Source organism: Athene cunicularia (genome assembly GCF_003259725.1).
Source record: "Athene cunicularia isolate RWA chromosome 7 unlocalized genomic scaffold, athCun1 chr7_part1, whole genome shotgun sequence".
Classification (NCBI taxonomy): Eukaryota; Metazoa; Chordata; class Aves; order Strigiformes; family Strigidae; genus Athene; species Athene cunicularia.
Genome location: NW_020799107.1, coordinates 12,733,689 through 12,759,478, shown reverse-complemented (window position 1 = coordinate 12,759,478; position 25,790 = coordinate 12,733,689). Strand labels below are relative to the sequence as shown.

The following is a 25,790-nucleotide window of genomic DNA, read 5'->3' as shown; positions in this document are numbered from 1 at the left end:
CTACATGATGCAGATTCTTTGGTGGCCCTGGAGGATCTTTTAAAATACAAAATCAAAATGGTTACTAGCATGACCAGTCTATGGTAGCAGTGTACCATGTTCACACTAGTACCAACAAAATAATCTCAAAAATTAACAAGAACAACATAAACAAAACAAATCATATAACTGAAAAACACTTACGCAGTGGATCTACAGCTTTAATAGGCTTGAGTGTTTCCACATATGGACCTCTACCAAACTGATTCTCAGCTGCAACTCGGAAGAGATACTGAGTGCCTTCAATCAGATATTTAGCCATGTGACTGCGTTTCTTGGAGGTTGATGAGATGGCTACCCACTGCGCAGAAGCTACATCTCTCCTTTCCACCACGTAGTTGGTAATGACAGAGCCACCATCATCTTCTGGTTCCATCCAAGTGAGATAGCAAGAATCGCTTCTAACTTCACTGACTTGCAGATTTCTGGGTGGACCGGGCTTATCTAATATTGACAAAAATTGAATCTGTTAACTATTTGATAACCAAAGCATTTTTTTACAAGACTTAGTAAATTTCAAGAGAAATGCATATATTTTGTGGAAACTTTAGTCCTTTTTCTACTGTGTATTTATTAGAACTCAGTTTAATGATATTTTCCAGACATTCCTTTATTACTTAATCTCTAATTATAAATTAAAACCATGCAGTATAAAAAGAAAATAAAAAATTTTACCTAAGACCACAACTTTTACTGAAACAGTCTTTGAACCAGCTGGATTTTCAACGGTCAGAGAGTAAATTCCACCATCTTCATGGACAGTGTTACGAATTTCAAGCTTACTGCCAACTCCTGTAACCTCAATATCAGCTTTGGGTGAAACCTCATGATCTTCTTTCTTCCAAGAGACTTTTGGGAATGGAACACCTTTAATAACAGCACTAAGTCTCAGGGTATCTCCAGCCTTTACATGCTGTTCTCGGGCCATATTAGCATCAAGTATCAGCTCAGGAGGTTCTGGAATCAAAATTATACGTTTTTAGAAAATGAGGGGAAAAAAATTCTTCTGGGGGGGGGGGGAAAGAAAAAAAGAAAAAAAGAGTTTATGAACACTAAAAACAAGAGTAAAGATTAAAGCATCAAAGTAAGATTGTAAATGAATAACATACGGAAACGGTCCATGGCTTTCATCTCATCAGAGATGAGAGGATCACTTATGCCATAAAGATTTTCAGCATAAATTCGAATTTGATATTCTCTTCCTTCAAGCAGTTTAGGTATTTTGCATGTTGTCTTAACTGTGGCAGATGTAACTGGCATCCACAGGTCTCTGTGTGCATCCTTCTTCTCAATAATATAATTTGTAATTTCACTGCCTCCATCGTCTAATGGAGGTTTCCAGGAAACTACCATATGATCTTTATGAACTTCATCAAATATAACTGGGCCTACTGGAGGTGATGGGCGATCTGTTTAAGAAGAAATAAAGCATACCCATGCTTTCATAAGAACTTCAGATAATGACATAGATTAAACAGTGTCAATGCATTAAATATATTATGAAATTAGAAACCTGGCATCACAGTTTTAATAAGGAATAAAGACTTCAGGACTATTTCTCTTTAATATGTGTTTGACTCACTGCAGTTAATTCCTTAATGCTTATAAGGTATTTGGTGACTGACATTTTCTACAGTGTTGACATTCTCTAAATGTATGTTGGGACATTAAATTATTCATGCTGAATAAACTAAGACAGAGTTAACTATGTACTCAAAATGAATAAATACTATTTTAGTATAAATGAGAATGCAGTAAATTAAATTATTTTAATAAAGAATACATTTTAATATTTACATTTTATAGAATTCAGTCAATTCTAATCACTACTATGTATCACAGACAATAAATACTCTTGTTCAGTGAAACCTACCAACAACATTAACTTGACAAAATCCTTTTCTTGATCCTGTGCTGTTCTCCACAGTAACACAATATTTGCCTGAGTCTCCACGGACAGATTTTAGTATCCCCAAGCAAAGAGTTGTAGGAGTTGTCTTGATCTTTGTACGGTCATCTTCTTTCACAACAATATCATCCTTTAGCCAAGTAACCTTTGGTGCAGGCTTGCCTGAGTAACGTCCAGTCAGGCTGAAAGCTTCACCAACCCTAACAATAAGTTTGTCTCTAAAGTCAAGGTCAAGTGATGGAGGAGCTGAAAGACGATATTAAAAAACACAATGCCCGCAAATGTCAGCAATATTAATAAGGAAAAGGAATCAGTAAATGTAATCACTGATTTAAAAATAAATACGAAAAACATACATACCAATTTCATCTTTGCATGTGATTGGTTTTGTGCAAAATGATGGCTTGCCTTGCCCCACAATATTGCAAGCGCTCACACGATACTCATAGGTGTCACCTTCTTTCAGGCCTTCTACAGTGTATCTCCTATCAAGCATCTTCTCCTTTGTAACTTTGTGGAATTTCTCTTTTCCAATTAGACGGCTCTCTAGTACGTACATGGTGATATCTGAGCCTCCATTATATTTTGGAGGGTTCCAAGTTAATGTAACAGAGTTCTTTGTAACTGCTTTTACTTCCAGGTCTTCTGGACGGTCAGGAACAGCTGTGAATAAACAAAAAAATACAGTAAATTAATTTTTCTGCATATTCCTCTCATATGATAGTAATCCAAACTTGAATATATACTTACTTATTGGGTCTCTAATAACAAGCTCTTTTGTTGTCTCTGTGAACGGACCCATGCCAATTATATTCTCAGCTGCAATTCGGAAGAAGTAGGCTTTCCCTTCAGTGAGTCCCTGAACAGTCGCATTCTGTCTTGTAACTGTGCAGCTTACTGGAGTCCAAGCTCTGTGGTCAGATTCACGCTTTTCAATTATATAGTTGGTAATAGGTGAACCACCATCATCTTCCGGAGTAAACCATGTCAATTTACAAGAGTCACTGGTTAGGTTCTCAGTAAGGAATGGCATACCAACCGGGCCTGGCACATCTGAAAGCAAAGAAGAAATGGAGTATTTAAGTGTACATGCTGAATGTTATGAAATTTTACTTGTTCACGAGGACTGAAGTTGATATTTACCTAGCACATCAACAATAATATTCTTCTTCCGCTCACCACCGGCATTTTTAGCAAGAAGAGTGTATATACCCTGATGGCTCCTCTTGCAATTCTTGATGACCAAAGAAGAACTAATAGCTGTTTCTTCAATTTTGGCTTCTTCTGGTAAAGCTCGGTCATCTCTGCTCCAAGTCACTGTGGGAGCTGGTTTTCCTGAGACATATGCTATGATCCGAATTACTCCTCCAGCATGAACCACAATTCTGTCTCTGACGCTTGCATCCAAATTAATATCAGGAGCCACTGTGGGAGGTGAACAAAAAAATTCCATGAATTTTTTTTTTCCCACTTTGACTTAGAGGTACTAAAAATGTATATGTAAATGATAAATACCAATTCTGTCCTTCATTTCAATAATGTCTGTAACTTCTCCAGGCTCTCCAATGCCAGCAGCATTCACTGCTCTAACTCTAAATTTATAAAAACATCCTTCTTTTAATCCTGCCACGACGAACTTGGTTCCTCTAATTTCTTTATCTTTTACCTGGAAAAAATATTATAACATTAAGGTATCATCAATTTGTGATGATTGAAACAAATCTTAAACCAGATGTTATTTCACATTTACAACCATGAGACAATCTTAAGCGTACATGGATCTAGCTCACACAAAATTCTTCAGAATCCGTGTAAAGAAATACAAGACAGGGAAATACAAGCTATTCTGAAGATTCACTTTTTTGATAATTCCAACAGCAAGATAAATTACAGTAATTACAACGGTCTGTGGTCTCAGAAGAATTACATGTATTATTGGACAAATAGATTAATATAAGTGAGAGTAGAAAAACAAAGGAATTCTTTGTTCTTTTTAAACCTAAATATGAAGCTTGTTTATCTGGAAACAGTGCAGAAAATTTAGGTACTACTTAAAATGCACCCAAATATTTATGGAGATAAGTCAAATAGCCAATAGTTAAACTTTCAATAGTCTATTACTGAAAAAATAATTCAGTAACGAATTATTGAAAAAAGTAGGAAAATGTAGGGACATAGATTTGCAAATGATCTGGCACATTTGAAACCAGTGAGACTTACTTTTATGCCAGTTCTAACTTGGTCTTTTCTTCTGTTTTTGTTTTGGTTTGGTTTTTTATCACAAATTACCTACATAATTTCTCAGATCTTTAAACAGAAATTTTAAAATTCTAAGTTTAGTAAACTGCAAAGTTAATGATGTTTTGGAGGTACAACTACTGACTTTTACATTTGGTCTTATATTTTAAACATATGAAGATAATGCAAAAATAAGAATCTTTAGGAACTAACTTGCATAGTGCAAATTTGTAAAAAAATGCATTTTCCGGAGCAATTTCTTTTGATAGACACACAAAGAGAAGATATGCAGATTCTGTAATATTTTTCTACCTACCCGTTCCCATTCTTCCTTTCCTTCCTCTTTATACTCAACAATGTAGCCAGTGACCCTAGAACCACCATCCTTTAGTGGTGGTGTCCACTCCAAGTCTACAGAAGACTTTGTCCAATCAGTAACTTTTGGAATAGGAGGGCCAGGTGGGGCTGAAAAATATCATCATACCAACACAGCATAACAATATATTCTATGTTCTTACTTGAATATTTTCAAAATAAAAAATAGGAATCTAAAATATTTACCAATAGGATCTCTAGCAATTGCTGGGTCAGATGGCATGCTTGGTGGACCAACACCAGCTGCATTGATAGCTGAAACACGGAACTGATATTCAGAGCCTTCAATAAGACCTGTAACTTTGTATGAAACCCCCAGTGTCATAGGTTTAATAGGATCACGGTTAACCCTGGTCCATCTCTTTCCAGTAGTCTCTTTGCGCTCCAACCAGTAACCAGTAATAGGAGAGCCACCATCATGTTCCGGTTCTTCCCAGTTTACAGTCATTGAGTCACGTGTTATACTGCTAACTGTTGGCTTGTCACACGGTCCAGGAACAGCTGGGGGAAAAATTCACACATAGCTTGTAAAAAAAAAATGCTAAAGAAAGACTGAGATAGCTAGAGTGCAAAACAGATCTATGCACTGACATGGTCACGGCTGCGTTATTTAGTTACCTATCTGTATGAGACTCCTTCCCTCATTCACCTTCCCATGCCTATTCAGGTGCATACACTTTCATGAAATATAAAATATCGTTCCTTCATAAAACAATTGTCAAAAATGAATTTTTCTTGCCTTACAGGATCAGTATCTCATTTCAGTGCTCAGCCTAACCTTGGATGTTTTAAGAATTATTTTTCTCTTGCCAGCCTAACATTCCTTCTACTTCAGAGGTACCCTGTCTAATTTCTCTTTCAAAACTGAAGGCAAGAAATAAACCCTTCCTGATCTGAGAGGTCAACAATGTCTCAAATACAATAGAACGACCTGAATCTTATCAGATAAACCCTTATTAATATATTTAAACCTTAAAACGCATCCTTGATTGCATTTTAATATATAACAAGGAGGGAGAAAAGTATTTTTTTAAGTACTACATGTGCTTTTAAGAACTAACTATTTATGCTGAGCTCTTCAAGCTATTCTAGAAAATTTACTTACGTAAAGAGAGAAAAGTAGTAGTGGTGTTTAATAGATGCTGTACACATACTAGCATATAAAAACAACTGACATAATTTGAAAGCATATTTCTACTTACTGAAAAGGTTTCGTGCTGTTTCTGGTTCACTATCCAAAGGTTCTCCAATACCAAATTTATTTTGTGCCATAATGCGGAACACATACTCATGGCCTTCCATCAGTTTGGGAACAGTGAATAAGCACTCCTTAGGCTCATTAGTAACAGGTACCCATGTCCTCCGATTTGCTTCTTTTTTCTCTATAACATAGTTTGTAATCTTAGAACCACCATCATCTAATGGAGGAAGCCATGATATTGTCATTTTATCAGCCAAAATGGATTCAAATTTAATAGGTCCCACTGGAGGTCCTGGACGACCTAAAAAATAAATTTTTATAAAGAAGAATGAATTCAAATGCCATGAAAGTAAAGTATCACATGAATACTATTGATTTATGCAATGCATAAGAGTTTTTGATATCTTACCCAGAACATTTAGTCTCATCTCCTTTGAAGCAGTTCCCAGATTATTTACAGCTGTTATAGTATATAAGCCTGTATCACTTCTGCGAGACTGCTGAATCAATAAAGTGCAAGTATCTTCACCAATGATCTTGTTGACATGTTGATCATACAGCACTGGTGTTTTGTCATCTGGTTTCTTTGGAGAAGCTTTTAGCCACGTTAATGTGGGGAAGGGTACACCCTTTATCTTGGCCACAATGTTAACATCTGTTCCTTCTTCAACCTCCATAAATTCTTTGAGTTCAATAGATGGTGGACCTACAGTGAAATGTTGAAAAAATTAACATAGAAAAATACTTCATCATTTTAAAATGGAATTTGTATTTACTGGTATCAGTTAGTACTTACATGTCTGGTCTTTGACAACAAGTGGGCCAACAGTGGCTGAAGGCCTACTAGGACCTGCTATATTTACAGCTTTGACCCTGAATTCATATTCTCCACCTTCTACAAGATCCTCAACAGTAAACTTTGTTTCCTCCACGTCACGTCTGTTGCATTGCTTCCAAGTCTCTTTCACTTCTCCAGTACGATCCCAGCGGAGACATTCAACATTATAATGTGTAACAGGAGCTCCACCATCATTCTTCGGTGGTTTCCATGTCAAGCTCACCGTGTTCTTGGTTACAAGGCCAATCTTTAGTTTAATAGGTGGATCAGGAGGATCTTCACAAACAAAACACAAATGTGAATAAATCCATTGTACAGTACCATCTGGTTTTAAAGAATTTATTTGACTTTTATTACACTTACGGATTGGATCTCTGGCTGTGGTGCGTTGGATGGTTTCTGCAGGAGGACCAACACCAAAACGGTTTTCTGCACGTACTCTGAAGAAATACTCTTGGCCAGATATGAGATCAGGTACAACAAAGGATGTACTTCCACAGTTTGCATTGACTTTAGTCCAGGCCTTCCCATCAATATTTCTTTTCTCTATAACATAGCCTCTAATTCTATCTCCACCATCATCATCTGGCATCTTCCATGAAAGTTTACAACTACCTCTTGTGATATCGCTTACTTTTAGGTCTTTTGGTGGGCCTGGGACATCTGTTAAGGTAAAAGCACAACAGAAACAATTTTACATAATTATGTAGAAAACCAAGACTAAAATCTAGTATTTGAACACTTCAACATGTATAAGCCATACCAAGCACATTGACTCTGACATGCACAGTTTTTTGTCCTGCTTTGTTCTTTGCTGTAATACTGTATCGTCCGGAATGACTTCTGTTGCACTCAGGGATGGTAATCACTGAACGTGTATCAGTTGCTTCCACCTGTGTATTACAGAAAAAAAAGAGAATTTATAGACCAAACTTAAATATTTATGTTTGAAAAATGCAACAGTACTAAAGTTATAAAAATGGTTTGCTTTACCTGAGCTTCTTCAGGTACATTATGACCTCCCTCCTATGAACAAAGGGAAACAATGTAAATATAAAAAGAGATAGGCTTAAATGTCTAGAAACACATGTAGAAAAAAGCTTTTTCTTTTACTAACCTTTGCTGTTGTCTTTGCTTTTCCTTCAAATTCCCAAAATGTTTTTGGAATTGGACGACCCTTGATAACAGCTGGAATTTTAATCGTTGTGCCAGCACGACAAGAGAGGAAATCCTGTGCTCCAATATCAAGGAATATTTCTGGTTCCTCTGCAAAAATATTTAGTATATACATGTTAAGAGATACTGAAAGCAAATTTCTGTCAGCACTGAGCTAACCCCCCCCACAAAGACGCAGATGTGTTTATGTGAGAAAGGCTGGGTGTGCAAAAAGGAAGCTGGGGAGTATATGAATAGAAAAATTTGTCATAGTAATTTCTTCATAAAATAAATATTATTTCCTTAGTATGACTGTAGGTGCTCATCATTTTTCCAACGGATCCTGCCCTGGTAACAGTCATCATGTCACTTTCAAATAATGTGTGTTAATATTTTGTTATATTTTTGCATAATTGTTTGTTCTGTTTTGACTTTGGCTTGCTTGGCATCCTGCTTGAACATTCACAGCAGTAGGTGGCATTTAGATATAAATACCTAAATTAATTCACAGAACACTTACCTAGAATATCTTGGACAGGTATGTCTGATGTTGCAGGACTTGGTTCTGACTCCCCAGCAGCATTTACAGCTTTCACCCTAAATCGGTATTTTCTGAGCTCTTTCAAGTTGGGAACAACACATTCACAAGTAGGAAAGAGTTTGTCTCCCTCATTCACCTTCTTCCAGTCAGTACTACCTTCATCTTGCATTTCAACAATATATCCCTTTATAGGACTGCCACCATCCTTTTGTGGAGGCTTCCATGCAAGAACTACAGATGATTTGGTTTTGTCTTTGACCTCTGGGCAAGATGGTGGACCAGGCACAACTTGTAAAAAAAAAAAAAAAGAGCAAGTAAAAATTACCTAACAGTTAGTGTCCGCCTATATTTTTCTGAATAGTTTCTATAAGAATGAAGGTATTTTAATTTTCTTCTGTCATACACAGTGTATAATGCTAGAACATACATAGAGATATTACATATATTATTAAGAGATACTTAAGGTACAAGGCATAAATATTGAACTCTAACAATAAAGAAAATAATATGAAAATCTGATTCTGAACTCAAGTTTATCCAGCAATGTTTGTATTGATGTTATTACAGTTTAAGGTTCATAAAAGAGGTAAAAAGATGAAATTAAAGCTAATTATTTTTAAAACAGTGAAAAACAGAGTATCAGGAAACTACTTTGTGTCAATATTTTCTTTTTGGTTTAAAGAAAACAAAACATTGGAGTAATTGCACTAAAATCAATATAAATAGTAGTAGCACATTCTGGTTCTGGTGTGATGTCCTTGAAATAGTCATGCAAATTATATACTTACATATGGGATCTGCTGCTAAGGCAGGATCTGATGGTTCACTTGGAGGACCAATTCCAGCAAGATTTTCAGCCATAACTCTGAACTGGTATTCAACACCTTCAGCCAAACGAAGCACATTGTACTGTAAACCTTTTACTGATGGTTTTGTTACTGGAGCCCTGTTAACACGTGACCAGTAGACACCTCCCACCTCTCTCTTCTCCAGCCAATAACCAGTTATTGGGCTGCCACCGTCATTCAGAGGAGGTTCCCAAGTCACCAGCATTGATGATCTGGTGCGATCTAAGATTTTTGGCTTTCCAGGAGGTCCAGGAAGGCCATAGGGATCCTTAATAACAACTTTTTCTGAGAGGCATTCATCACTTATTCCGTATTTGTTTACAGCCCGGACTCTAAATTGATATTTTTCATTTGTTGCAAGATTCCATACCTGAAAAATAAGATTTAAATAAATACTTGTCTACTTTCAGAATAAACTTATTTGGAGTTATGCAGCAGTTTTTGCTTTAAATTCTGTCTTAGAATCCCTTTGACATACCTATGTTTATGCACTACACAGCTGCATGTAATGCCTCAGGGATATTCTTACTTCATGTGCATAGGACCAAATATAAATAAAAATGTCTTTATGTTTTTTTTTGCAGTTGGCAAAGCTATCAATAATGCTGGGAAATGGAAAGGAAGATGTCTTATAAACTCAGCTGAGATTAAGCAGCAAAAGAGAAACTTTTTTTTTTTTTTTTTTTTTTTTTTTTTTGGTCACATGACGAAAACACACATACATAGATGTGCAACATTCATCCAGTAATTCTTCAGTCTAAATAGAGCACGAGCACAGGTATCTATGCAAGTAGTAGTTTTCATTAGATGTGTACTACTATTATTTTTTATGTATTCATAAAGATATTATATAAATTACCCCAAATCTTCTCTCAACAGCACTTTTGGAGACTTCTTCCCACTCTGATTTCTTCCTACTAGCATCACGTTTCTCAATAATGTAATGGGTAATTTCACTACCACCATTATCAAGAGGTGCATCCCATGTTAAATAGCATGATTCTGCTTTAATATCAGAAACAGCAAGATTTCTTGGTGGAGAAGGACGATCTGTATGGAAGTAATGGAGCATATAATTAAATTAAGAAAAAAGGCAAAGCATGTTAATAGCTGTCATTTTATTTAAGTGTTGCATCCTTACCATATACTTCAACATGCACATTGCGGAATGCAGTGCCAAGACGATTGGAAGCTCTCACAGTGTAAGTGCCTTTATCATCCCTCACTGCTGCAGGCAGAATAAGTTCAGTTTTTGCCTCACTTCTAGATACTTCTTCCTTGGTTATCTTAAGTGCACTGGATGTTTGGTCAATTAAAACTTCATTCTTGTCCCATTCAATCTTTGGCATTGGCAGACCCGTCACATCAGCAGGAATGTTAACTGGTTCTCCTGCCTTCACTTTGATGGTATCTCCTCTCACAGCCAAGCGTAATGTAACAGTTGGAGGTACTGAAAACAAGAAAAAAAATGACAGAGTAAGGATGGAGATGAAACAAAGAAATTGCCTTGCAGTGTTCTGGAGATATTTGTATGGATTTCTTTCAAGAAGATATACCTTCATCATCTTGTATAACTACATTTAGGGGCAATGATGGTTCACTTTCTCCTATAGCATTCACAGCTTTGACACGGAATTCATACATATGAAGTTCATCAAGTTTTTCAACAAGAAGAGATGTTGTTGGACAGAGCCTTGCATTAACTCTTTCATAGTCTTTTGAATCATGTCTTCTCTTCTCAACAATGTATCCTAAGACAGGACTGCCACCATCACTACGCGGAGGCTTCCAATCAAGGGTAATGCTTGACTTTGTCCTCTCTGTGTACATGAACCTCTCAGGTGCTGTTGGAGGACCTGTTAACACAGATAAATCATAATGAAAAAAGCATTAAAAAAATAGAGAATTTAAACCATATAGTACAGTAGCTCTGGCTTTTTAAAGCTAGAGCTTTAGTATGCAAAGTACCTGAGTATGATTATGGATAGTATAAACTTTCTCATGTATATGGATAAAAAGGTAACTAGTAGTGTCTCAGTAGACATAATTACATAAAGAACCATAGTGGTTTTACAGAACTGATTCAGAATTCTGACTGAAGTAATTAATTTAAGGCAGATGCCTTATCCAGGTAGTAGAAAAGTAAATACACTTTCTGTATAGAAAGTAATCCTCACAACAATACTAGTTTATCAACCTATAATTAAAAATTGTTTTAAAAACCCCATAACATTAGTCATCTCACCTAGTGGATCAACTGCAAGAATGGGTCCTATTTCAACAGGTGGACCAGTACCAAACTTGTTCTTGGCGCTAACACGGAATTTATACTCCTGCCCTTCAACTAGACCTGTAATATCACATTTAGATCTCTCTGTGTCTATAGCTAGTCTCCATGTGTGCATTTTGGCATCTTTCCGTTCAACAATGAAGCCTATGATATCACTGCCACCATCATCTTCAGGATCAGACCAGTTAAGCAAACACATCTTTCTGTTTGTGACCACTGGCTTTAGGTCAAGGACTGGCCCAGGAACATCTGGAAAACAAAATCAAACAAGTAGGGTAAAGCCCAAAGATTATCTCACTATAAGAAATGCTCATTTTATTAAAAAAAATATTTGTCTTACCAAATACTTCTACTCTGGTTCCTGCAGATTTGGAACCACTGCTGTTGGTAGCAGTAATTACATATCTTCCATGGTCTTTCCTCAATGCATTCTTAATGGTTAACTCAGATTTTGTGCCAACATTTTCAATAACAACTCGATCTTTGTCTAATTCACCATCCTCCACAGTCCATGCAATGGTGGGAGTAGGACGTCCAGTCACAGTAGCAGGAATCTTAATAGTTTGCCCAGCCATGATCTGAATGCCTGCTTTGACAGAAACATCCAGCTCAACAGTGGGAGGCTCTGCAGAAGAGATACAAACAGTTCATTAGTTCAAGGGAGAGATTCAAACAACAACTTCTAAGCAGCTGGACATTTCTTGAAAATAATACAATTGCAATACCTTTAGGTTCTGCAACTGTTGTGGGTTCAGTTTCACCAGGTGGTCCTTCACCAGCTGCATTAAGTGCAGTAACACGGAGTTTATAGTCTGCACCTTCTCTGACTTCTTTCACAGTATACTGTCGAACCTTAATGGGTTTCTCTGTGCAACGTGACCACTCATTTACTCCTACCAGTTGTTTGTATACATGGTAGCCAGTGATATCTCCACCACCATTGTACACAGGAGGTTCCCATTCTAACTCAATAGAAGTTGAGCTTGTATCAGCAACCCTTGGAATCGGTGGACCAGGTGGCACTATAAATAAATAAGTGTAAATCAAAGTTAAAGGCTATGAATCCTATTCTGTCACCTGCCTGCTATTAGCTTCTGCTAAGTTACTTACTTATTGGGTCCTGTGCAGTTTTTGGATCTGATGGTGGACTAAATTTACCAGGGCCAGCTGCATTTTCAGCACACACTCTAAAGATGTAGGTTAATCCTTCCAGAAGTCCTTCAACTTTTATTTCCAGAGCATTCACAAGGTTCCTGTTGACCCGAGCCCAGTGAGTACTATTAATTTCACGTTTTTCAATCCAGTATCCTATGATAGGGCTGCCATTGTCTTTCGGTTCATTCCATTTAACCAACATACTGTTGCTGGTAACATCTTGCACATCGGGTTTATTAGGTGGATCTGGTGGAGCTGAAAAAAAGAATTGCAATTTTGTCATCACTGCTGTCTTCTTCAGAGCTTACTCAAAGCTAAGAGAGAACTAAAATATGAGAAATGCTGATTTTAAGTCATTTATGGTTCTTCTGCTCTTTCTTAGAAAATTTGCTTCCTAACTGCAATCAGTGATCAAACTTGCAGTGGTTCTCTGCTTTGGTAAAAATAATAGTCTACTGAACACAGAGAATGTCAGTATCCAGATGAGTGTTTTAAGTATGAAGTTTCATGACACTGATTGTAAGTCTTATTTTTTATTATTGAAATTAGAATGTTTTCAATATTTCCCCTTATTTCAGTTGTTTAAAATGTGCAATAAATAATAATTGCATTCCTCAAGTTTCCTCTGGGAAACATTCACATAGATGAAGCTGAGTGTTCTAAGAGCATGTGTAGTTTTACATTGGTTTTCTGAAAACATTTCAAAATTAAAACTTACAGAAAGGATCTTTCGCTATCATTGGTTTTGAAACACATGGTGGCCCTGGTCCAACTCTATTTTCAGCAAATACATGGAACAGATATTCTTTTCCTTCAATCAGTTTTGTTACATGGAATTTGCAATGTCTGAGTGTTGCACTGACAGTGACCCAGCCCATTTCAGCTTTTGTATTGTCTTTCTTTTCCAGTACATAGTTTAGGATTTCACTTCCACCGTCATCAAGGGGAGGCTCCCACTTGCAAATGACAGAATTTTTCCTCACATCTTCAAATACAAAGTTGACTGGAGGCCCAGGTATATCTGTTAGTAAAGCAAGAAAAATGATGAGTACTCATCTTGTGCACTTCTTACCCAACGTTCTGAACAACTAGGTGTTTTGGAGGACATTCATTACATACCTAACACGTTGACTTCACAAGAGGCTTTTGCAACACCATGATCATTTTCTACTTTAATTGTAAATGTGCCATGGTCAGCTCTGATGGAGTCACGAACTGATAGTACAGATTCTCCTTCTTTATGGTTGTCAATACTCATACGTTCTGGCAGTGAAAGCTGGAAAGGCTTCTCTTCTTCAACTTCACCCTTCTTCTTCCTTGTATATGTTGTTACTCTCTTTTTGATTTCCTCTGGTCTGACAACTTCATCATTCCTCAGCCAAGTGATAGATGGATATGGTGACCCTGAAATATGTGCCTCAAGTATGATCTCATCACCTCTCTTCACCTCAAGGCCAGACTGTAGGTTTGCAGCCAGGAAGACTTTTGGAGCCTCTGTAATAACACAGAATGATAAACAGAGAGTAGAATCTTCCAATATATTTGAGGATGTATGGCAATTACTACAATCAAACGAGCAATTCATACCAATAGGATCCACAGCTTTCACAAAAGGAGTAATCCGAGAAGGCTCACTGATGCCAGCAGCATTCTCCGCACGAACACGAAACTGATATTCCTTTCCTTCCTCAAGACCTTTAACTGGATAAGTTAATAGGGGTACAAGGTATTCATTGCATCTCTCCCACCTCTCCTTGCCCTTAGCGAGCTTTTCTATTATATAGCCCATAATCTTGCTTCCACCATCAAACAGGGGTGGTTTCCATGTAAGTGTTACTGATTTTGATGTTGGATTATGGACCTCAAGGTCAACAGGAGGATCTGGAGGCTCTGTGAAAGAGTAGCAAATGAGGGATCATATGAGAAAAGAAAGTATGAAGATTTTGGTTAAAATTCAATTTACTTGATTAATTAGTAGTAAAAAATGCTTACGTTTTGGGTCTTCTGCAATGATTGGGTTTCTTAGTTCAAGGTATTCACCTCCTCCAATCTTATTGACAGCTTTAACACGGAAGTAATATTCACTGTTTGGGATAAGATCTTTGACTTGCCATGAAAGCTTATTTTCACCAGACATGACTGGGATATATGTTCTACGACCAGCTTCTCTGCGTTCCAGAACGTAATGCAGAATAGGAGTACCACCATCAAAGTCTGGAGGTTCCCAGGATACTTTACAAGAATTCTTTGTTACTTCGCTTGCTTTAATGTCTTTACACTGTCCAGGTGGACCTGTTGTAAATAAGAATAACAAAATCAGTTAACTAAATAGATGGAAAACTGTATTCCTACAAATATGAAATTATATTGCATTTCTTTGCAGAAAGCAGACCAAACCCACAAATGTTGGCTACACAGCATATATATATAGGAATATATGTTCCTAAAGATAAAAAATATTCAGAATTTTTATAATTTTTTTTATATTTATGGTTGTTGGGATTCTAGAGGACTTTCTGCGAGGGAATGGACATGTGAGCAATCCTGCGTGAGAACAAGACTGATAAGAGCCTCAGCCAAGCAAGAATGCGATAAGGATGTGACCCTGAATGAGGGGGGAGAAACTCGACGAGACAAACAACCCCTGGAAGGAGTTGGGATGGAAGAGGAAGTTACACAAGGCAGGAAGCCTGGCAAGGCTGATGTGGCACTTTTTATCCAGTCATAAGAAGGTTTAAAGCGCGGACTAAGTTAACTGTCTGATCTTGAGGACTTGCACTGCATGTTACTCACGTGTGTGGGAGAACATTATAAAAGGGCTTTCTTAGTTGTAATAAATGGGCATTGCTTGATCACATTGGTCGTGTGCGTGCTCAGCTCTCCTACATATGGTGACTATTCGTAATAATCAGGCTTTAAGAGGCCATTGACTAGTTAGACCAATGGGGTTAAAGTGGGTTTTTTTTTGTGGGATTTTGTAACATTAATGGCTTTATGGCAATTTATATGTGTCTGAGTTGAAGTGATTGCTCCATATGGCAGAAAAGAGATTTTTCTAGTCCTTTCTTCTGTCAGCTGCAGGGCTCAAGTGAGGATAAGTGTATTTCACAGCATGGAAGAAGCTTAGTTACCTATGACTTTGACATTGACTGAGCCAGTTGTTGATGCCAGTTTGTTCTCCAGTGTGATAGTATAAACACCAGCATCAGCATGAACACTGTCTATGACTTCAAGCAATGCAGAGGTGTAGTCACTCTTCATTGTTGTTCTGTCACCAGCTTTCAATTCTTTGCCATCTTTGTGCCATGTTATAGTTGGGGATGGAACAGCTCTGAAGGGTATAGGGATACGTAATTTCTGTCCTTTAACAACAACAATGTCACGAGTTTTTAGATCAATGGTTGGATTACCTGTAAAAGTAAGTATAATATTACTAGAAAGTTGCCAAACACCATTCTTTTTTCAGTTATACAGATCTGAAAAAGAAGGAATTTATTCTTACAGTCTGGGTCCTTGGCAACAACTTTTTCTGAGATGTCTGATGGCTCACTAGCTCCAACAGCATTGACAGCTCTGACTCGAAGCACATATTCCTTGTCTGGAACAACACCTTCCTCCACTTTACATTTTAGATCTTTTATTGGACGAGAATTGATTCGCATCCACTTTTCTGTTCCTGCTTCACACATCTCAACATTATACCCAATAATAGGGCTTCCACCATTCTTCTCAGGTGGTTTCCATGCAATACAAATGTGGTTTCGACCTGCATCTGTGACATGCAGATCCTGAGGTGGCGAAGGAGGGCCTGCAGAAATGGTAATGAATTCTGTCATTTTTATCCCAGAATATCAGTCCTACAGAGTAGAACTGCTTCCATAATCCATGCACTGTATATTATACTATTACTTACTTGTGGGATCTTCAATATGAATAAGGTCGGTTGGTTCACTGGGATGACCACAGCCAGCTTCATTTTCTGCACGAACCTGGAACTGTACATCTGTACCTTCAATGACATCAGTCACTCTGAAATTGCAGTCTGGACCAGCTGTCTTGCCAGCTTTTACCCAGCGAGTGGCTAGTTTTTCTTTCTTTTCAATAACGTATCTGAATAAATTAGGGAAAATACTATTAGGCACTTGAAATATGAACACTTCAGACTCCTTGCTCAATAAAACAGATAAAGAGAGATTAGCATAGTTTGGCCAATGGAAAAGTAGAGAAAGTAATGGGTGACAGATTTAATGATATTTACTTCACACAACAGCCACTTAATCCTGGTAGTCCTGGTAGGTCTTGGACATAACAGGGCTGACATTAGTGACAGACCCAATTCTGAAAGCCAATTCCTGAACTTCTGCTGTGTTCTCAGGTTTTAGAGAGCTGTAGAGGTAAAAGAACTTCCATGCTATACTTGTACCCTTGCTAGTTTGGATGTCAGTGGTTAGTCCACTGAGAATGTTCGTAGATGTTATCTGCAAGTTACTGAGCTGTCAAAATTATGCCTGTGGTAGGCTATGGGAAAGTAATGCAAATAAAGTGACTTATGTTTCTTCACACAGACCTCTGGAGTTGTAATTTTGTTCAAGATCTGCTTACTGTGATTGGGAAGGAGAGGAAGAGTGAAAATATAAAGAGGAAAAATATAACTGGCATTCAAGGTGAATTTCAGAGGACAGATACTATAGAAACCGAAGAAAAGGAGAAGTTAGAAGCAACCCAAAGGAGTAAAACAGTCTGTTTGAAACGTGTAATAAAGAAGTGAATGAACAGAAAAGAGATAAGGCTTCATCTTAGCCTAGTGTATACAGTTTGAATGTGAAACTAAGTCAGAAGGAAAATGTAAGAATATTACTTGATAGATGGGTCTAAGTGGCTACAGATCTGGAGGCACTGGACTATGGTTGCATTAATTTTTTAATATTTTATATGCACTTCAATTTAATCTGATTTGATTAGATGCTTTTTTGAGGATGTTGACACACATTCATTTTTCAGGCACTAAGTTATTTATATTTGCATAATGTCCACATTTTAAAACGAAACAATTATTTTGACCATGTGGCTTTTTTTTTTTTTAAACATCCATCCACCTCTTTTTCATATGAACGGTGTCAATTCAAAATATAAACATTTCAAGAGAAATGTCTTCATTCATTAAAAGATCTTAATCTATAGGAAACCCCATACAAAATTAAAATGACCTTACCTTTGAATTGGTCTGCCACCATCATTCTTAGGTGGTTCCCATTTCAAATCAACATGGCCTTTTGTCACTTCAACTATTGTAAGAGCATATGGAGGCCCAGGGGTTGCTAAATGAAAAAATACACACATTAGAAGAATAGGAATCCATTACATTACACGTGAGCTTTTTCTACTGGTCACTCAGTAAACAAATCTGAAACTTACTGAAAGTATCTTTAGCAAGCACTGAATCTTCAATTTCACAATAATCACTCTGTCCAATGGCATTTTCAGCAGCCACACGGAACACATACAATGAGCCTTCTGTCAGTGGGCTCACTGTGTACTTGGTATCTTTCACTGTTGTATCAACTGTCTGCCAGCCTTTTCGCCTTACATCTCTCTTTTCAACAATGTAGTTGGTAATTGGGGAACCCCCATCTTTTTCTGGTACAGTCCATTTAAGATCTGCTGTGTTTTTAGTAATATTAATAACCTCAAGCCACCGAGGCGGTGAAGGAGGATCTGCAAAATAGAAAAGGTAAAACAAGTTGTTAATTCCATCAAAGATCTTAGAAGACAGGGAGTACACCAAAACTATTAAAACTTTCTATTTTCTTAGCTGAAGCAGGGCAAATATAATTATTATTTCATAAGCCTTCCAAGAGTTCACTTGGTAACAGAGATAGCCTGACATGGGGCTTTTTTTAAAGACAGAGACAGTGTCTTTGCAGTAGCAGCACATTCTGAAACAATACTCACAGAGCCGCTCCTTGCACAGCACAGGGTCACTGGGTTCACTGGGCTCACTTTCGCCAGCCTTGTTCACAGCTCTTACACGGAATGAATATTCTTGTTTCTCCATAAGCCCTTTGAGGAAGTGTTCAGTTGTGGGAACGCCTTCAGCTACTCTCACCCACTCATCTGTTCCAGTCTTTAGTAGTTCAATGACATAAGATTCAATCTTTGCCCCTCCATCATGTTCTGGCTTTGTCCAGTTCAGGAATAATGACGTCTTGCCAACATCTTTCACAGTTGGTTTTCCAGGAGGCCATGGTGGATCTAGACAGGAGTGCAATATTAATTACGTGATTGAAAACAAATAATTGTTTTTGTTGTTAATTAAACCACTGAACCATTAAAAATGTGTTTATTGTACCAATTGGGTCTTTCACTAGGATTGGTTCTGTTTCCTTGCTTGGTTTTCCAGGTCCTGCAAGATTCTCTGCCAAGACACGGAACTTATATTTCTTCTTATTTGTAAGACCTTTAACTCTGGAAATAAAGATTAAATTTTATTAAATCAGTTTTACTCATTAACTCATGTCTAAAACATTATTCTCTCTACTCTTCACACTACAGTTTTCTTGGACAATCTGAAAATGCCCAAATTACTGCTAATGATGTTTTATGAAATGGTGAACATTCAAAATAGGTATATAGTCCACAGTAAAATGGTGCACCATGATATGTTATATAATATACCTGATGTATAACGTATAACATGATATATAACACATCACATATATGATATGTTATATAATATACTTGTTAATACAAGTATCAGAAGACAAAAAACCCAAAGTTTTTGCAAATTAATACTTGAGATGGCTGTCTGCTATTTTATAATGTCTTATGAATAATTACGTAGCAGACATTAGTAAGCATAACATTATTTAAAAAAAAAAAAAGTGATGATGCTCTCTTCTGTAAAGACATTCTTCTTTAAAACTAATTATCAAAAAAGTATACCACCCAATGTTAGTTGGATCTAAAGTTATGGAAGCAGGGAAAAAAGAGTAAGAACAATGTAAAACTAATTTAAAAGGCTACTGTTACATTTTTATGTGTCTGTGATCTATTTCAGACTAAATTGACTAAAGTCTTACTTAAATGTCGTATCTTTCACTGGCATTTTATTGCATTTTATCCATTTATCCTGCTCGGGATCATATCTTTCAACCCAGTAGCCAGTTATGGGGCTGCCACCATCTTCATCTGGTTCATTCCATGTTAAGGTCACTGAGTCTTTAGTGACCTCTGTAGGCTTGAGACCTGTTGGAGGGCCTGGTGGATCTGTATAAATGAATACATTTTGAAAAAAAGAAAAGAAAAACCAGAACCGTCACATACATGTTTTCTTTTTCCTTGTTAAGATATTGTAAAAATTTAATATTAATTTAATTAACTAACCAAATGAATATTTTGCAATGATGGGGCTACACTCTACTGGTTCCCCAATACCATACATGTTCTCAGCACTGACTCGGAACACATATTCTTTATGAGGAGTTAAATTGGTAGCTCTGAATTTTGTATCCTTAATAGTTGATGACAACTTGTGCCATATTTCACTATCTGTAGCTCTTTTCTCAAGGACATAGTTGGTAATTTTAGAACCCCCATCATCTCGTGGAGGATTCCATGTCAGAAGGCAGGATTCATTTGTGATTTCTGATACATCAAATGCAGCTGGTGGGCCAGGTTTATCTGTAGAGGACAAGATGTGAATGTTAATTTTCTGCTTGTATACCTCATTATGTTACTAATTATTTTTATAAACATAAAACACATGCTTACCAAGAACATTAACTTCAACAACAGCAGTAGCACGTCCACTGGAATTTACAGCTTCTATAATATAGGTTCCACTGTCACTCCTCTTACTGTCTGTAATAGTGACTGTAGAATGATTAGGTTTGGTTTCAATGGTGATTCTGTCATCAGGTCTCAAAATTTTGTCAGCCTTGGTCCAAGTAACCTGGGGCTCGGGCTTTCCAGTTACTTTAGCTGGCAGCTCAATTTTAGTTCCAGCTTTCACAGTAAGTCCAGCAAGAAGTTTCACATCTAAGAAAATTTCTGGAGCCTCTGATTTAGGAGAGAATAAAAATGTTGTTATAGAAACACTATTTCAGAGACTGATAAAGTGTCTATTGTAACTCAGCGATTGAAGTAATTACCTTTTGCATCAATGGCTTGAATATCATCTGTTGGCTTACTTGGCTTGCTAGCTCCTATTCTATTCAAAGCTTTAACCCGATATGCATACCACTCTCCTTCCTTGAGTTTTGTAACTTCCATTCTATTTATTAAAAAAAAAAAAAATTCCAGATATTTAAAGTGCTGAGAATGGCACAGTTAGTTTAAAGTTTATACATTCTGATGTTAATTTTCTTACTTTGTTTCAACAACAGGCTCCCCACATATCTCCCACTTGTCTGTGCCACGTTGGGATTTTTCTACCAGATAACCCTTAATGCGGGCACCACCATCATATTTGGGAGGCTCCCAGGTTAGGAAGATTCCTTTTGATGTTGGATTTCTCCATTTAACATTCTCTGGTGGATCAGGCACCGCTATTAAAAATTAAAAACATACAGGGTCTTAGAAACCAGTCTAAGAAAGATTTTTTTTTACATCTTATTTTGAAGAAAATCAGCATGATTTCAGAAATACAATATCAGCCACAATGTGAAACAGTTGACTCACTTGCTGGTGCTGACATATTTACAGGTTCATCAATATATGCAGGTTCTCCTGGGCCACATTTATTGCATGCAGAAACTCTAAATAAATATTCTTTTCCTTGGATGAGGTCAGGTACAGTGAACTCTTGGTCAACTACATGATCCATAACCTAAAGAGAAGGAAGGCTCCAATGTATTTCTAAAATTTATTTCCAAAGAGCAATTACCAAAAATAAGACACAAAACTCAGTAGCATATGTGGAAATAGTATAGCAAAAAGAAATTGAAATAAGAATTAACTTACTTTGCTCCATGTTTTCCGGCTTACTTCACGTTTTTCAATTATATAGCCAGTAACTGGACTTCCACCATCATCTTCTGGAGGTTCCCATGATAGCTGCACTGTGTTCTTGATTATGTCTAAAACTTTAAGTTCTCTTGGTGCACTTGGACGAGCTAGAAATAACAGAAATTCTCCTCATTATGTAGTAATCAGAATTTGACAGATGATCTCTTATGTAATCAATCTGTCAGAAGACTTACTTTTCTTAGTCATTCTTCCTTAAACAGCAAAGTTGGATATTGAAAACCAGAAAAGAGTTATTCTGGAGGACATATTTCTAGTTTTTAGTTATATTGTAATATTCGTGGTTTAGCAAAAGTTGTGTGATTTCACATTATTAACCTAATTAGATTTTAGCAAGGCAAATATGGAATATTACTGCTAGAACATATACATTTCTACTTACCAATGACATTAACATTAATTTCTCCTGAAACAGATGACACAGGGTTTTCTAATGTTAAGGAATAAATTCCCTTGTCTGGACGTTCACTTGGAGTAATTACTAGTTCTGCAAAGGAGGCAGTTGTCTTCATTGTTACACGATCGCCCTCTTCTAAGACTTGGTCACCAAAAGACCATGTGGCAGTTGGCACAGGGTAGCCAGTGATAGGAACACGGATCTTGATTGGCTCTGGAACAATAACTTCCAGCCCATCTTTAAAAGCACTTAGGTCCATTGTAGGTCCAACTGGAAAAAATGAAACATGAATTTGATGAAGTAATTTCAGCTGCTCTGAATATAGCTAATAATAACTGTGTTGAGAGGCTGATTCTGACTGTATGTCAGCCTGCAGGTTGGAGCTATCTGCCTAGCTGTGGGTTATCACTCCCTACCTCTCCTGGCTAGAAGTTTTTTAGAAATAAGTGAGATGATAACACACTTTAGCATTATCAAGTAGATATAATTTACCCTTTAATACAAAGATTTTGTATTGTTTTGATTTTTGTCCTTTTTGTCTTCTCTGCTTTTCTCTCCTCCTGTTACCTCCCACCTTTCACAAAACTAGGTCAGGAGACAAAAGGTCATGCCTTGTTCTTCAGGAATCTTAATAGGTATCTCCCTAATAGTAGAGCTAATTATCTTCAGAATTCATAATGGAGGAGAAATAGCTCAGAATCTCAACAGGCTAAGGCTCTTTATACTAGTTGACATCACAGTTATCTAGTAAAAAATATACATATTACTCACAAGATACACTTTAATTGCATGTCTTAATCTGATTATTTAGCATATGGCTTACCAAAAGTATCATCTGCAGTTAATGGTCCAATAGCCTCCGCTGGGTCAGACACACCAGCTGCATTTTCTGCTGAGACTCTGTAGTAATACCTGGATCCTGGTTTCAAACCAGTTACCTAAAAAGAACAAATAATTTAGTAACTTATATTAAAGGTGATCTACACATTTTGAGTACTTTGTGAATGAATGGAACATCTTACCTTATAAGTAAGAGCAGGTACTAGTTTTGGGTTACAGCGAATCCACTTGTCTGTTCCTTCTTCTTGCCTTTCAACAATATAGCCTAAGACTGGACTTCCTCCATCTTCGAGAGGAGGCTCCCATGTGAGCTGCACTGATGACTTAGTTTGATCTGAATGATCAAGGTTAATGGGAGGACTGGGTCTCTCTGAAAATAATTTGAGAAATATATTTTTGCAGCAGATAAATGATTATGGTTCTGCGTATCAGCTGTCTATACATTAAAGTAGTCTTTAAAGCCTTTGCATAGCTTTTTTATAAACCATTTTTAAAACAGGTTTGATCCTAATTTCAGAGCAAAACTGTTTGGAGTTCTTACTGAACCAAATGGTAGCAAGGTACTCCTGATATGTTTGAAGGACAAAAGTAAGAAAAATATAATTGTACATGGTATTTGCAGCACACATTCCTCAGCTGAACTGCCCTGCACACATAATATATAAACAGTGAAAATGTCCCCATCTCATAATGCAATCACAATCAATGCTTGCATACTTACTGATTGGGTCCATAATTTTTACTGCACGTGTAGCAGGACTTGGTTTGCCAACTCCAACCATGTTTTGAGCTCTTACTCTGAAGAAATATTCTTCATTTTCTACAACATCAGTTAGGACAGCTGACAGTTCATCAGCTCCAGTGGTCATAGTTGGCTCCCATCTGATGGAACCTCTGTTACGCAGTTCAATAATGTAGCCAGTAATTGGGGATCCTCCATCATACTCAGGTGGTTCCCAGGTAAGTGTAGCTCCAAACCTGTTCACGTCGGTAACGTCTACATTTTGAGGAGGACCAGGAACATCTGCATTTTATTTTAGGGAAAAAAAGGAAAAACAATGTATGTGGTTTTATTTATTGCGAGAGTTTGTACTGCTTGTCTTATACTGAAATCAAACTCCGAGTTTTTCTTAACTTCTGCTTACCAAATTTGCTCTTAGCTTCCACAGGTCTCTCTGTTTCCACTGGCTCACCAGTGCCCACTCTGTTCCGTGCACTAACACGGAAGAGGTATTCAACTCCTCCTTTTTGAAGTCCAGTAACAATGTATTCACAATTTTCAGCACGATCAGTGACTGTAATCCAGGTCTTACGCTTGATATCACGTCTTTCAACAACGTAGCCTATTATTTTACTTCCACCATCACTTTCTGGTTCTTGCCAGGCGAGGCCAACTTCACCATCATAAGTTTCGGTGACTTCCAAGTTTCTAACTGGGCCCGGAACATCTAACAAAGATATGACAATATTTTAGGGCATTGCATCTTTTTGTTTTTTTCCAAAAGGTTTCAATAATGTGAGTACTTACCAATGACCTCTACATTGATGAATGCTTCTGCCTGGCCATGTTTGTTTCGGAGTATAACCTTGTACCTTCCCTTATCTGATTTCTTTGCTTCATAAATTTTGAAGGTAGTGCAGTCAGTTGTTGTATCAACCGTTGTTGTGGGCAGACTTTCTTCCCCTTTCAACCATTCAGCTTCTGCTCTTGGGTAGGCATCATATGGAACAGTCATAGTCAGAGGCTTCCCAACATCAACCACAAGGTTTTGATCACCAGTCTTGATTCTAGGTGCAGCTAAGAAGATCAATGTGACAAGTAAGTACCTACATATTTAAAAATATTGATATATTTGTGTAGTCAGCAAAGAAGCTAACATAAAAAAGTAAAAGGAGCTGTTGCATGAATTCCAAGTAAATCTTTCATATACTCATTGGATTGATCCACAGAAAGAAACTCAGGCTGGTTGGTATGTACTGGGTCCTCCTATAAAATCAGGGAAGGAGGAGTCGTTTTTTGAGCATTAATTTGATGTGTTTTATTAGAATGGTTCTGTAAAATAGGAACATTAGGAATTATATGTCTTACATGACTGAAATTAGTAGGCCAAATGATTTTCATAATTTAGATCTGAAGTTACTTAATGAAAAGATTCTCTTTCCTTTAAGCTCAATTCATGCTCTTTTGTATAGAAACTGAAAAGTGACCTATATTTTCCTCAACAGTTGGATCAGCATGGTATAATAAATGTTTGTTGACTGAATTATAATTCATACAGTTTAACAAACTTGCACTTGCTTCAGCCTGATTGTGTACGCATTTTAATTCAACTTTTTGAAAGAACAAAGATCAGTTTAGTTAAATAGTTAATTCACTAATCTAAGATTTTATAAAATAAACACAAAGCAAGCAACTTACCAGCTAATTCAAGTTTAGCTCTAGCTTCCTTATCTTTGGCAATAAATCTGTATTCTCCTTGGTCACGGGGCTTTATCTCACACACCTGTAGCCTGTGGACCTTTCCTTCACTCATCATCTGATGTTTGTCACCTTGGACGATAATCATATTGTTTCTCAACCACTTGACCTCCACACCATCTTTATTCAATTCAGCCATGAAGATGACATCTGCACCAGGAGCTTCATAAATATCTTGTGGTGGTCGAATGATCTCAACGGGGATTTCTGAAATAAATGTGAATTCATTTTGCATTATTTGTGTATTGTTTCTATTATTACTAAATAAGGAAGAAACAAATCCTATTCAATCTACACATACCTTCAACAAAAAGTCTTGCCCTAGATTTCCTGTCATCCACTCCACAAGAATATTCACACTCATCATCGAGTCTACAGTCTTTTATGATTAATCTGTGCAAATTTCCATCCTTTTCAAATTGGTATCTTTATGGTGGAGAAAAGTAAGCAGTGTTTTAGTT

At 37.0% G+C, this 25,790-nt stretch overlaps 1 protein-coding gene across 1 annotated transcript in view; it reads right to left on the bottom strand.

Moving 5' to 3' along the window:
• TTN (titin) overlaps positions 1-25,790 on the bottom strand; it is a 241,668-nt gene that overhangs the window by 61,682 nt on the left and 154,196 nt on the right. The window contains 50 exon segments of the mRNA XM_026852428.1: positions 1,149-1,448; positions 1,913-2,194; positions 2,309-2,611; positions 2,699-3,001; positions 3,092-3,373; positions 3,464-3,614; positions 4,503-4,651; positions 4,748-5,062; positions 5,764-6,063; positions 6,172-6,468; positions 6,559-6,876; positions 6,964-7,263; positions 7,364-7,493; positions 7,594-7,626; positions 7,718-7,866; positions 8,276-8,584; positions 9,085-9,514; positions 10,004-10,194; positions 10,286-10,594; positions 10,701-11,000; positions 11,390-11,683; positions 11,775-12,059; positions 12,160-12,456; positions 12,545-12,844; positions 13,308-13,610; positions 13,709-14,083; positions 14,177-14,479; positions 14,582-14,881; positions 15,721-15,999; positions 16,092-16,397; positions 16,503-16,699; positions 17,802-17,907; positions 18,005-18,304; positions 18,542-18,841; positions 18,939-19,054; positions 19,669-19,855; positions 19,973-20,269; positions 20,360-20,647; positions 20,740-20,861; positions 20,958-21,135; positions 21,269-21,416; positions 21,551-21,702; positions 21,996-22,280; positions 22,834-22,948; positions 23,033-23,220; positions 23,572-23,874; positions 23,996-24,298; positions 24,379-24,648; positions 25,270-25,536; positions 25,631-25,755. Of these exon segments, the coding sequence (XP_026708229.1) occupies positions 1,149-1,448; positions 1,913-2,194; positions 2,309-2,611; positions 2,699-3,001; positions 3,092-3,373; positions 3,464-3,614; positions 4,503-4,651; positions 4,748-5,062; positions 5,764-6,063; positions 6,172-6,468; positions 6,559-6,876; positions 6,964-7,263; positions 7,364-7,493; positions 7,594-7,626; positions 7,718-7,866; positions 8,276-8,584; positions 9,085-9,514; positions 10,004-10,194; positions 10,286-10,594; positions 10,701-11,000; positions 11,390-11,683; positions 11,775-12,059; positions 12,160-12,456; positions 12,545-12,844; positions 13,308-13,610; positions 13,709-14,083; positions 14,177-14,479; positions 14,582-14,881; positions 15,721-15,999; positions 16,092-16,397; positions 16,503-16,699; positions 17,802-17,907; positions 18,005-18,304; positions 18,542-18,841; positions 18,939-19,054; positions 19,669-19,855; positions 19,973-20,269; positions 20,360-20,647; positions 20,740-20,861; positions 20,958-21,135; positions 21,269-21,416; positions 21,551-21,702; positions 21,996-22,280; positions 22,834-22,948; positions 23,033-23,220; positions 23,572-23,874; positions 23,996-24,298; positions 24,379-24,648; positions 25,270-25,536; positions 25,631-25,755 (12,440 nt within the window).